General features: G+C 34.9%; 1 protein-coding gene across 3 annotated transcripts in view; it reads right to left on the reverse strand.

Moving 5' to 3' along the window:
* Rps6kc1 (ribosomal protein S6 kinase C1) overlaps positions 1 to 14,609 on the reverse strand; it is a 202,428-nt gene that overhangs the window by 176,424 nt on the left and 11,395 nt on the right. For all 3 annotated transcript variants that reach the window (XM_026387436.2, XM_026387435.2, XM_026387433.2), the window contains exon 3: positions 9,335 to 9,455. In XM_026387436.2, the coding sequence (XP_026243221.2) occupies positions 9,335 to 9,455 (121 nt within the window). The remainder of the gene's footprint in view (positions 1 to 9,334; positions 9,456 to 14,609) is intronic.

Genomic DNA, 14,609 nt, shown 5'->3' on the forward strand with positions numbered 1-14,609 from the left:
GCAGAAAGAGAATCCTTAGAAAAGACAATATGAAGATAGCAGAGCAAGGTTTGAAGATGAGGTCTTGAAAATTAATATGCTGTAACCATAAGCCAAGGAAAGTGGGCAGCCACCAAAATTTGAAAGCAAAGAACAGATTATTCCTTTCAGCTTCTGAAAGGAACATGGCCCTATTGACAACTTCATTTCAGCCTAATGAAACCCATTTCTAACTTCTGGCCTCCAGAATAGTATATGAAAACAAATTTCTGATGTTTTAAGCCTATATTAACCTGTTTTTCATGGTTGTTTGCTGTGATCAAATGACTTAACATAACTTAAAGGAGGGAAGATTTGGCTTACAGTTTCAGGGGTGTCAGCCCATGGTTGGCTAGTTCCATTGTTCTAGGCCTGGAGTGAAGCCAAACATGGCAGAAAGGTGTAGCAGAGGACAGCTGCTCAGTTCATGGCAGTTAGAAAGCAGAGAAAGAAAGGGGCCAGGAACAAGATATAGTCCCCAGCAGGCATGGTTCCAGTGATCTACTTCTTCCAATCACTTCCAATCATCTGCCTATAGTTTCTGCTTCCTCCAGACAATCCATTCAAATTATTAATCCATTAAATGGATTAATCCACCAATGATGTTAAAATCCTCATGATCCAATTACTTCCCAATGCTGCACTGGGGACCATGTCTTTTACATAGGTGCTTTGGGGCAACTTTCTAGATCTAAACCACAGCAGTCAAGTTTGTAATAATCTGGTTTCTGGCAGTGACAGAAACTAATACACAGTGGAACAGTCAGGCAATAATTTGACCCAGTGATACAAATTCACATCACTAATGAGGGGCAGACAGACATCATTCACCTTCAGATGTGATAGTCTACAAAGGAACCTAAGTAGTATACAGACAGCAATAATTCAAAACCTACAACTGGACATGAGGAAACTCAGAGAACGTAAAATGAAGACCACTCTCTTAAAAAATGGTGAAGAAGAGGGTAGGGGGAGATTGTACTCTCCAAATATGCCAATGTAATAAAAAACAAACAAAAAGGCTATACAAATGTTCCAGATTAAAGGAAACTAAAGAGAAACAACTAAATGAAAACCAATCCTATAATGAATCCTATTTAAAAAAAAGACATTTTTAGTCAATGAACAAAATTGGGAGACAGATGGTAGATTAGATCAAAATATTGTTATCAATGTTAAATTTGTTCAAATCAGTCACTAAAGTCTCATGTTATTAAAGAATATTCTGCTTAAGAAATTCACACTGAAGTGCTTAGGAATAAAGGGCCATGAAATTTGAAGTTTATTCTCAGATGGCTCAGGAAAAATCTGTTTCGTATATGTATATAGACAGAGAAAGAGAATACTCAGCAAATGGAATGAAATCTCAATAGATGAACCTGGTTCTAAAGGAATACAGGTTTTCTTGTACTATTTTTATTCTTCCAATTTTCTGTAAGTCTGAAACATTCTCACCTCCACAGGCTGCCTGAGTGGTCTCACAACATGGCATCTGGCCTCTCCCAAAACACTTGATGACAGAGAAAGGTGGGCAAGGGAGAAAGGTTGTACCCAAGACAGAAGCTACAGTCTTTTTCTGTAACCAAGAGCCTTGAAAGTGCCATACCATCTCTTCTGGCATATGCTAGTCATATAGACTAATCCTAGTTCAATGTGGGATGGAAAAAGGTAAGGACATGAACATCAGGAGACAGGGACCACTGGGAACCATCTTAGAAGCTAGACACCAAAGACCACATTTTAGCACCCAATGATTCACATCCCTCCCACATACAAGATGCACTCAGCTCCTCCTAAGGTCTCCAAAAGCCTCATCCCATTACAGCAGCAGTTCAAAGTCCAGAATCTCATCATTTCAATCAGATCCAGATATGAATAAGGTTCATCAAATAAAGATCCTAAAGCAAGCTCTCTAAGTACAATTCTTCCCAACCTGTGAGACAAACGACCTGCCCTCTCTACACACTCAATGCACAATAGTGGGATGGGCACAAGATAACTGATATAGACATTTCTATACAAAAAAGGGAGAAGCAGGAGACACAAAGGAGTCAACTGTTCCACAGTAATTCTACAATCCATTAGGGCAAATGTTAGAAGTTCTATGATTAAGTCTCACAGCCTGGGAATAATTCCCCAAGGGCTTGGCTCTGCTCCTGAACTACTGATTACCCCCTTCTGAGTAAGACCTCCTTTTCAATGAAAGATAGTAGGGTCTGTAGCTCTGTAGTTGTTGCTTTGGGGAGGGGGGAGGGTGTTGTTGTGGTGGTGATGGTTGTTTTAAACCTACTTTTAGATAGTAGATTTTTTGTGATAAATCTCTTATCATTCTGCACTACTTCTTATCAGTCCATGCTAGCAATGTTTCTACTATATAGTTTAAGAATTTTGTGGGTCAGGGTTGGGGTTGTAGCTCAGTTGGTAAAGTGTTTGCCTTGCATGTATAAGGGCATTGAGTTTGATCCTCAGCACCACATAAAAACAAATAAATAAAATAAAGATATTGTGTCTGTCTACAACTAAAAAAAAAGCTTAAATAAAAAGAATATTGTGGGTCTAATGTGACTCTTTTGGGAGTCCACTCAATTTGACAAAGTCACACCCACAAATCTCCTCAAGTTAAGCCTTCTCCTTCTCTAACTTTGGCTTCTGCTGAGCTTGCCTCAGTAGAACTTTTCTGTAACTGTGGCTTCCAGTCGAGGCTTACCTTTCACGACACCCTATTATTTGAAAGGCTCTATAAGGCACATCTTAATTTCTTTAGAGAGCATGCTGTTTGACTCAAACTTTCTGAAGTCTTAAAAAAGACTTTAATTCACACTAGGGATTTTTCTTTAGACAATGTTTGCCTGGCAGTGTCCTAGATTTGATCTTTGCTCAAGTCATTTCTTCTTTTAAGTACTGTTTGTTATCTGGAAAAAAACATTTTCAAAACAAGTCCCACATTAAAGCACAGAGGCACACACCTACTTTAAGGGCTGAAGCAAGAGGATCTCAAGTTCAAGGTCAGCCTGGACAACTTATTAAGATATTGTCTCATAAAAAATATTGAAAAGGCTGGGGATGCAGCTCAGTAGTAAAGTACCCCTGGGTTCAATCCCCTATACCATAAAAGAAGAAGAAGAAGAAGAAAGAAGAAAGAAGAAGAAGAAGAAGAAGAAGAAGAAGAAGAAGAAGAAGAAGAAAAGTCCTGGATGTTTTTTTGTTTAATAACATTCTTTTAATCACTTTCTATTCTTTCACGTTTTACTATTAGCAGCAGCAAGAAGCAATCACTGGGCCGGGGTTGTGGATCAGTGGTAGAGCGCTTGCCTAGCATGCATGAGGCACTGGGTTCCATCCCCGGCACCACATACAAATAAAATAAAGATATTGTGTCCAACTAGAACTAAAAAAATTATGTAAAAAAAAAAACGAAGCAATCACATCATACTTTCAAAACTGGCTGAAAATCTCCTGAGCTAGATTACTAGTTCAATTGGTATATTTTCTACTTTCCACAAAACTGTGGTAACAGTGTTGCTAAACTTTCTGCAACTATATAAGAAAGATCCTCCCTTCCTCTAGTTTCTAGTAATATTTACCTAACTTTACTGCAAATCCTCACCTGCAGTTTTACCAAGGACCATGTGGCTACTATCAATCCCTTCTTCCAGGCCCTCCAGGCACTCGCTAACACTGTCCTCAAGCTCCTTCCAAAACCACTCTCCACTTCTGTGGTTTTCATTAAGACAGCACCCCACTTCCAGAAAATAAAATCTATTAAGTAGTTATTGCTATATAACAAATTACCCCAAAATGTAGTAGCCAGCAATCACAAACATGTACTATCTCACATAGCCTTTAAGATGTTAGGAATACAAAAGCTCAGGGACACGCATGAGTTTGCTATTATCTGTCACCCAAGACTATAGTCAGCTCAAAGCTCCACCAGAACTGGAGAACAAGCTCCTAAATTCATTCACAATGTTGCAGCAGGTTTCATGCTTTCTGGCTGTTGGCTCAAGGTCCCTATTTCTCATCATGCTGACCTCTTCATAGGTTGCCAGTGTCCTTACAATCAGTTCAAATTAGAAAGAGATGGGAGAGAGGTACAGAGAGAAACATCCCCAAGAGAGAAGCCAGGATCTTTTGGAATCAAATCTCAGAAATGACATACCTTCATTTTTGCTATTGGTCACACTGACCAACCGCAATACAATCTGGGACAGGAGTACACAAAGATGTTTATACCAGGAAAAAGAATCATGTGTGATCATCTTGGATGGCGGCTACCACAAAAGGCATAACCCAAATATTTAAGAAAACTAAAATGTAACATGATATGACAAATGATGTGTATAAGGAAAAAAAATACTTCACTTAAACATTTTTCTCACATTGGCACAGTAGCTATCATAACTAAACCTTGGGAAACAATATGTAAGTGTAATACACTACTTGACACTATAGTGAATAATACATAATCCTAATAATATAAATGTTATAAATGATGCCTATTAAATTACAGCTTTGAGAATCATCCTATATATTAAGCTTAATTATAATTACTGAACAAATTGACAAATGTTAGAATATGTGTACAGATTTCAAAAGTTAAGTGGTTAAAAGGGGCTGAACAAATTAAAGGAAGGAGAAAAATGCTATTAGAGACTTCTTACAAAAATAAATGATGTTAATCTTACTTACGCAATAATAAATAGAAAAGTAGTCAACAGAGAAACTAATAATATTATGTTATGTACTAATACAAGAAAACAAGATTAGTAAGCTAAATATCCATCAGAATAGCAGGTCAAGTGTATGTCCAAACTTGTTAAAGCAAGAAAACATGGCATAAACTTATCAAAATAGATAAGGAAATAAGCATTTCAAAAACAAAACACAGGAAGGAATAAAATTCAGTTATTCCTAGAAATAAAAGTGAGAAACCATTGTCATTTTTATTGTACATTCTTCTATACTAGCTTTGTTTTGTCTTAGTTTTCATTTTTCTTAGCTATATGTCTGTATTACTTTAATTTTTAAAGAAATTCCAATATAAAAGGATGTTGATATTATAATTATTTGAAAACAATAAGACAATATGCCTCAAAAATATACATACTCCTTAACTGTGCAATTCTACTCCCAAGAATTTATAACTGTAGCATTGTTTCTTACAGCAAAGAAACTAAAAATAATATATCAGTAAAAGATTGGTTCAAAATTACAGTACATATAAAAACTGGAATTCTATATATCTAATATAGAGAGAATTATAATATAGGTCATTCTATGGCCATAAAAGACAATTGTAATATACCATTATATAAAGAGAAGTTACAAAATCAAACATTGCAAAATTTCTGTTCTAAGGTTTACATGTATAAAGGAAGGAAGCATATACACATTCACATGTACAAAAATACACTTTGCACAGAGTCTAAAATGAAATGCCAAAATATCATACTATCAAAGAAATCATATTAAGTTTGAAATTGTATTCACTTTTTAAGTGTTTTACTTATTTTTTTCAGAGCTATTTGCATATACCACTTTTATAATCTGAAAAATTATTCAGTTTAAAAAATAATGAAATTCACTATGCAGAAATTGATTGTGAAAAAAATAATATGATGAAATGTTTATCCACATGAGAACATTTATGATAGTGTTATAAAAAAAATTAAGAAATAATATTTAATACCTACTGGTCAAGTCCAGTCAGGGACAGAAACTGCACCAGTTATTTTAACAGAGAGAATTTAATATAAAAAATTGTGAATTCAGTGTTTGAAAATTGATGAGGGAAAAGAGAACACTAAGGTATCAAAAGGTAGTAGCAAAAAACACCTGTAGATTGAGCATTTCTAATCAGAAAGTATGAAATCCAAAACCTCCAAAATCTAAATTTGGGAGGCATTGTTAGCATGTCAGGATTTTAGAGCACTGCAAATTTCAGATTTTCAGAGCAGGGACACTCAATTGGTAAAGTCTATGTAAAAACTCCAAAATCTGAAAAACTCTGAAATCTGAAACACTTCTAGTCCCAGGCACTTCAGATGAGGAACAGCCAAGATATACCAGAAAGTAATGAGTGTTGCCAAGAACGTGGAGAACTGGAACCCTGTGCATAGCTGGTAAATGTAAAATGGTACAGCCACTATGCAAAACAGTACAGCAACTCCTCAAACAATTAAAAATAAAATTACCATATAATCCAACACTTTGATTTCTGAATGCATATACCCAAAAGAACTCAAAGTACAGTCTTGAACAAATATCTCTGTATACCCACATTCATGACAGTTTATTCACAACAGCCAAAAGGGAAAAGCAATCCAAGTGTCCATCAACAGATGAGGGAATGAACAAAATGTAACTAACACACACACACACACACACACACACACACACACAATGGAATGTTATTCAGCCTTAAAAGGGAAAGAAATTCTGACACCTGAATCAACATGAATAAACCTAAAGGACATTACACTAAGGATAAGGCAGTCACAAAAGGTCAGATATTTTATGATTCCACTTACATAAAGTACCTAGAGTAGTCAAATTCAGGGATAGAAAACAGAAGAGTATTTGCCAGGGGCTAGGGCTGAGGGAAATGGGGAGTTATTATTTGATTGGTATAGAGATTCAATTTTGCAAGAAGAAAAGACTTTTGAAGATGAACATTAGTAATGACACTGTTCATAGTAAATAACAATGTAAAAGTACTTACTGGGGGTGGGGGGGGGGGTGCCTGGGGATATAGCCGAGTTGGTAGAGTGCTTGCCTCACATGCACAAGTCCCTGTGTTCAATCCCCAGCACCACCACCAAAAAAAAAAAAAAAAACAAAAGTACTTATTGCCAATGAGCTATATCCTTACTAATTATTAAAATGGTAAATTTTATGTTATATGTGTTTTACTTCAACTTAATTTTTTAATTACATAAAGCTTTAAATTATAAAAGTTTTAATAGCAAACAACCCTGTTAAACTACTAATTCTAATCTTTTTCAATTAAATATCAAGTTATAGGGATTTAATCTGAACTATCGTCAGGTCATCAGGCTATATTTGTGTAACTGATTTCCTAATCTAAATATAGTACTTCAGATTTTTTCCTATTAAATTTCATTTTGCTTGTTTCCTAAAAAAATGAAAAGCTGCCACAACTACTATCACTGATTCTGGTAAAACAAAGGGAAGAAGACAGAATTCAAGTTAGAAGCTTAGAGGCAGGGTCCTACCTTGGAGCTGACACTAAGGCCCCGGAGAAGGGTATGGGGTAGTGGGACGGTGCCACTCAGGGAAGCAGTGGGATGATGCAAGGACACTATAAGGAGCAATCAACTACTGCTATTGAAACAACAGCATCTGTCAGGGTGAAGAAGTTTCCTGGGTTCATACAAACAGGACCAGGAAGTTAAAAAAAAAAAAAAAAAGGCACGTTTCTTCTTCCAACCTTCCAGCCTCTCTCTAGTGCCCCCTATTACCAGAGACTAACAAAAAGCCAGATGCCAAAAAAAGAGACTGAGGGGCTTGGGATGTGGCTCAAGCGGTAGCGTGCTCGCCTGGCATGCGTGCAGCCTGGGTTCGATCCTCAGCACCACATACCAACAAAGATGTTGTGTCCGCCAAAAACTAAAAAATAAATATTAAAAAAATATTCTCTCTCTCTCTCTCTCTCTCTCTCTCTCTCTCTCTCTCCTCTCTCTCTCTCCTCTCTCTCTCTTAAAAAAAAAAAGAGACTGAGATCAAAAAAAAGTATAACCATGAATTTAAATCAAGGAGAGAAAATATTTATTAATCAGTAAAAATATTAAAATGACAAATAAAGTAACCACCAGTTACTGGATCCTTAGTAGGTACCAGCCACCATTAAATACTTCATACACATTACTTATTTAATCCATACATTATAAAGTCCATTTTAATGATCAGAAAGCAGAGGCTCAAAAAGGATCAGTCCCTTGACTACAGATGTAGTAAGTAGCAAAGATAGAATTCAATTTTAGATCCAACTAACCCTAAAATCCATACTCTTAACTAATTAAAACCAACCCAAAGGTCTACCCAAAAGGAACTATGATAAATCCATATATACATTAAAACCATGTTCTAGAAAAAAAAAAAAAAAACATGTTCTAGAAGACTTTTTTCACATAGGAACATATTCCCAATAAATTGATGTTTTTTTAAAAAAGGCAACTTTAAAAATGATAAGTGTAATGTAATCTTTTTTAAAATTAATACATAAAAACCACATGGAAAAATTATTGATAAGACATGATCCGAATTATTATTCATGTAATCAGAGACTGTTTTTTGGTGGCTTTTACTGTTGTCATTCTGTGTGGGGTAACGTGTTTTCCATACTTTCTACCTTTTCTATATCAAATATATAAATAAATCCTATCAAATATATTTTTTTGCTTAACTGATCTCAGCAATTTTGACAATAACATACCCAGAGCACCATCCCAAATTATTCAACTATTAATTCATATTATGAGAAGAGAAAACTATTCAGGGAAACATAGAGGCTTTATTTTTAAATCAAAGAATTTCAGAACTATAAAAATAATATCTTTTCTTGGGGTCATAAATGTTTTTTACTCATTTGGTTAAAACTGGAGTTATTATTTCATGCAAGTGAAGAGTAAATGTATTCTGCATAAACAAAACTATACCAAGAATACATCAAGAATATGAAGGAGCCAGGCGCAATGGCGCACACCTGTAATCCCAACAGCTCAGGAGGCTGAGGCAGGAGGATGTGAGTCCAGCCTCAACAAAAGTAAGGTGCTAAGCAACTCAGCAAGACCCTGTCTCTAAATAAAATACAAAAAAGGGCTAGGGATGTGACTCAATGGCTGAGTGCCCCTGAGTTCATTCCCCAGTACCAAAAGAAAAAAAAAAAAAAGGAAAAAGAAAGAACATAAAGGAGCAACTTCAAGTGCTTGATAAACAAAATGAATTATCTTAATAAATAAAAGGGTTTGTGACTTCAAAGTGTTATATGTCAGGGGCATCCACACACAAAACTTAGCTAACCCTCACTCCTAAGCTGTTGCTTTTTTTGTTGTTTTGTTTTGGTTTTTTGTTCAATAGTGGAGGTTGAATCCAGGGGTGCTCTACAACTGAGCTACATCCCCCAGAACCCAGATCCTTATTTTTAATTTCTGATTTTAAGAGAGGGCCTAAATTGCCCAGGCTGGGCTCTAACTTGCCATCCTCCTGCCTCAACCTACTAAGTATCTAGAATTGCAGGCACTCACCACAACACAAGACCATTTTTTCAAATTACAGTTTCAAAATAATCACTTACCAAACACTTTTCCTTTAGCAAACGGAGGGAACAATTCTGAATGTCGGAACAAGTTTTTGTGAATTTGCCATAGTTCTTTGTGCAGTTTCTTAAAATCACTATATCTCTTCCATACGATTATCTAAAGAAAAAAAAATTAAGTGTGTTTTTCATAGCATTTGTACTCCTGTACCTGAACAATGAATAATCTTGAAAGTTTTCAAACTCATAATACAAAGCAAACATTTATTCTAATCAACACAGTTAACTGTCTGAAATTAACTAAAAATATAAAGCAACAATTTCTCCTCATTGGTCTCTTTGGGTCTTTAAATTTATTTTAAACAAGTACTATTTTATTCAAACTGAAAATATATTCAACCTGAATATTGATATAGCATAAACTTTCTTTGTTGAATCAAATGGCATTTAATCTCTGGAATGGCCTGGAAATGAGTTAAATGTCAAAAATGTTTTCTATCTCAAAAATAATTTGTTTATTAAATACAACATAACTAAGTAAATTTTTAAACACAAACTCAACCTTGCCTAAAAATATTAATAAACTGAGTAATTCTGCAAAAGAAATGCCTGGGTAGCAAGTAGTTAACATAAACTGTTTTATTGCATAATTGTTTTCATAAATCTCAATTTGAGCTAGTAAAAAGGGGGCAAGGTAAATACTGATCAGAATAGCATTAAAACTACTGTATTTCAAAAGATAAAACAATAATCATTAAGATTGGATAACATAAAAATGAGTCTACTTTCATTCATTTGAATTATTTAGCATCACTCTCATTAAATTAGGAAAAAAAAAGAGAAAACTTTGCAAAAAGAAAGTATCTGACATATAACCTTGAAACCACTAAGGCACCCCTCAGTCTCCACAAATAGGACAAAACTGAGTTTTAAATTCTGTTACACAGTTGAGTTTTAAATTCTGTTACACAGTTGACTGGGGTCTGCATTTCTGAAAAGTCTAATCACTTTTCTTCTAACAAATTCTAAGTGTCTTCATTCACAACAGTGTGTGATGCTAGTGACTAAACAGCAGTTTAGGCAGGCAACCAACATGATTTAAGAGATTCTTGCCAAAAAACCTACTTTATGTTCGAACAAAATTCTTTACCCAACTTTGTCTTACTAGCAAAAATTCTACCTTTATTATTATATTCCTTATTTAATATAGCTATAATCCTACGAGGGTAGGCAGCTTTACTATGAATTAATGTAAACAAAGTGCTTCCTCCTGATGCTTCACCTTTATATCTACTCAACAAAAGCAGTCACCAAACAAACATTTTCATGGCCCTATTTAGCACTAGGCACCATATTCCCAAAAAATAGATGAGAAACACAGTCCCTGCCTTCAAAGAGTTTACAGTTTAGTTGGGAAGAATAAACCACACCATAAATACAAGGCAAGATGTCTTCATAAATGCTAAAAGCATGTGAAGAGAGACTCCTAAACCAGCTTGGGTATTTGAGAAGGCTCCTTTGAGAGAGTTGCCTAAAGGGAAGTAGACATCAGATTTTAAAAAAAAAAAAAAAAGGAGGAGAGGGAAGGCGGAGGGTGAAGTTCTTAGAAGGAAAGAAGGATGCCAAAGATGACCTAGATTTTTGGCTTTTGTGTGTGGGTAAGTGGAGGCGTCCTTCCCTAAGGTGACAAGCAAGGAAGAAGCAGGACTGAGGCAAGAAAGGACAACAGTTCTAGATGTCTGGATTAGGGGCATGGGAGTCATCTCATTGGAGGTGTTCTACAGGATACAGGGGTTTGGGCTTAAGAACAAAATCTATTAATTCAGAAGCCGTGAGCATATTGGAGGTAATCACTCAGGAGATGTTCTCAGTGTTCCTAACAAGATGAACAGTCTAACAGAATAGTAGGACACACTAACAGCAAAGGGCCAGGCAGAAAAAAGGAAGAGGAAACTAATACAAAGTGTTTGAGAAACCTGGCTGTGCTTTGAGAGGGTTACTAGGATAGAAAAAGATTGTATTTTACAATGGAAGTGAACAAGACAAATGCTCATAGCAAAGAACCAGTTGTTCTAGTAACAGGCAGAACAAGAGAAATAAACTGGCAATCAAGCCAACATTCAAAAAGTAAAAAAGTCTCAGGATAATGAAACTACAGGTGATTTTAGCTATCATAGTTTTGCTTCTCTGTGGTTTCTAATCTGATAAGTGAACATAATTCTGTCACCAGGAAAAAAAGAGTTAATTTTATATTTTAAAAATGTTTTAGCTTATAGTAGTACTACACTGCCAAGGTATTAGAAGGAACTGGGTGATGGCTTATGAAAGGAATGTCTTATGTGAGGTAAACACCATCATGAACTGGGTATTAAATAAGATTAAGGGTATTATAAGTCTTTCCCCCCCCCCCTTTTCTTTTTTTTGGTACCAAGGATTGAACCCAGGGGTACTTAACCACTGAGCTACATTCCCAGCCCTGTTCAATTTTTATTTTGAGACAAGGTCCCACTAAGTTGCTGGGGGCTCACTAAATTGTTGAAGGTGGCCTCAAATTTGCAATCCTCCTGCCTCAGCCTCCCAAGTCCCTGGGATTATAGGCAAGCACCTATTACAAGTCTTAAGGGGGAAAATTTAACAATTTAATCACAATAATGATTACAGTATCAGGGTATATAAGCCAATATATAATATTTTAGAGCAATAGTAAGAACTTCCAACATGAGGCAACATGAAGATCTGTGTTTCTTCACCAGGCCTTTATTATTCACTTACGCATTCCTTATTCTCAATACTGGGAATGCAAAACCAAAATACCTAAGAGCATTATAAAACATCACATCCACTGCCTCCTTTTCTTCTTATCCCTTTTAAACTTAGAATGTGTCCATAAATTTTCAAAATGGATAATTGAACAAAAGTACACTTGTAATACATCAGCAAGTACTGATACTTATATGTGGACTACAAAAAGTCCCCAAAGACATATGTGAAAATTATTTTCTCTAACAAACATCTGATACTTTCCCACTGGAAAATATAATCATATAACATCTATTGCTTTGTTGAATCACACATGCACGGATTGCTTATTCATTAATAATAATTGCTTATTATTATTTATTCACCAAAGATGGCTTTCTTTCATAAGTCATCACTTTGAAGAAAATTTATCAATGAAGTATTAATTCAGTGACAACCACACATAGACTACAAATTTAATAAAAGTTTGATCTTTATCATTAAAAATATTTCCTTAGCTATTTTTAACATACAATAAATGTTTCCTTTCCAGGTAATTATATTTAATGACACCAAAAATTTTTAGATCCCTATATTTTACAAAAATCATCTAATTCAATAAATGTTATCATTTTTACTCTCATATAGTACTTAAAACTGGCTGGATTATCATTTCTTGCAACCAACATCACTTTCATATTATTTGCATATGGATTTTCTTACTCCTCTTTTCAAGAACCTTTTCTATCAAGATACAATTCTAAGTGAACCTATTTTCTAAAACCTTTTTATTTATGAAAAGACATAAGATGTACAAATTTTTGATGGCATATACAATGTTCTATTTTAGTTCTTTTCACCAATAACATGTGCTACCTGTACAGAAACTACTACAGGTTGCTATTTTAAAAGGGAAAGGATGGCTCCTTCTTTACCCTTTTGGAGGATGCTCATGTTCAAGACAATCTAGTGAATGACAGGCCACAGATTAAACATTCCTGTAGTGCTGCAATTTCATTCATGTTTTTCTTTCTTTTTTTTTTTTTTTTTTTATAAACTGAGAATTGAACCTAAGACCTCACTTATGCAAGCCAAGTGCTCTACCACTGAGTAACAATTCCAGTCCTTTCTTAAGTTTTATTTTGAGATGGGGTCTCATTAAGTTGCACAGACTGGCCTTAAACTTGTGATCCTTCTGCCTCCTGAGTAGCTGGGATTATCTCCCCCCCCCCTACTGTGATTGAACCCAGGGGTACTTAACCATTGAGCAACATCCCAATTCCTTTTTATTTTTTATTTTGCAATAAGATCTCCCTGAGTTGCTGAAGCTGGCTTTGAATGTGTAATCCTCCTGCCTCAGCCTCCCAAATCACTGGGATTACCGATAGACATGTGCCACCACACCTGGCTCATATTATACTTCTTAATAAATAAAAATTGAGAGGAAATTTTTAAAACAGTTTTTAAAAAGCTATCCTAGATCATTTAATCTAATACCTGTGAATATTCTTTATCATTCTTAAGAAGAAAATACTCAGATCTGGTGGCATGTGCCAAGATACAAAGGAAAAAAAAACAGCAACTTTCTCCAGTTTTATAAGGATAAAATATTATTGCCTCATATTTGTTGAACCAATAGTATGTCTACTAGTCCTCAAAAGTCTTTAGGAAGGCTGACTATACTCTAAAGCAGTAGCTAAATAAATTAAGTATCCAAGACAGAAAGTAAAAGAAAGAAAATGGAAACAAAGTCTATGTGGTGAATTCCTACCTAAATGAGAATTCCTGTATTTAAATGAAATAAATAAGAAACCAAAAAAAAAACCTACTATTATAATTTCAAGGTTATTCTCTATTTTAAGAAGTCAATTAGATAGAAGAATTTTTTAAAAAATTATACCATTTCTAACAAAGGATCATGCAATTGTCTCACTAAAGGACACTTACAAGAGTTTTCTGATGAATGGTTCACCAACAGTTGTTATTATAAAAGAGTTTCCCCCAAAAAGGATTAAGGAAATAGCAGAGAGTATGTTCATGGATAGGTTGGTTCAGGATTCTCCCTGGAAAAGGGGAACATCAAGCTACAAACTACAGCATAGCAATCAGCGAATTCAAAGGAATCACAACTCATTTTCAATTTTAACAGAGCTGTAAATTTTCAAAAGCAGAACAAACTGGTATTGGCTATTAATTCAACATAATTAATAGAATTCCAAAAAAATTAGTTTATACTAATCAATTGCTATGTAAGTAGAGAGTACTTTAAGTAATTGATGAATGCAAATTATTTTCATTGGCATGTATATCCTTTTCTTCCAAAATAACAATATTATAATACTCTTCCTATTGGGAAACAGAAGATATCTCAAAACACATGAGGAAATAGTATGAAATCTTTTTAACACATAAACAGATGGTAATGTATAAAATTTAAATATTTTCTAAATTTGGGGGTCATACCCTCAAACCAACCAGTACCAAACAATCAACTTAAATGTATGAATCAAGGCAGGTATGTGCACTGAGTAGTGGGGCCTGTGGCTAAATAGAAAGTTTATACTCCACCTAAACA

Source organism: Urocitellus parryii, chromosome 9 (assembly GCF_045843805.1).
Source record: "Urocitellus parryii isolate mUroPar1 chromosome 9, mUroPar1.hap1, whole genome shotgun sequence".
NCBI classification, from domain to species: domain Eukaryota; kingdom Metazoa; phylum Chordata; class Mammalia; order Rodentia; family Sciuridae; genus Urocitellus; species Urocitellus parryii.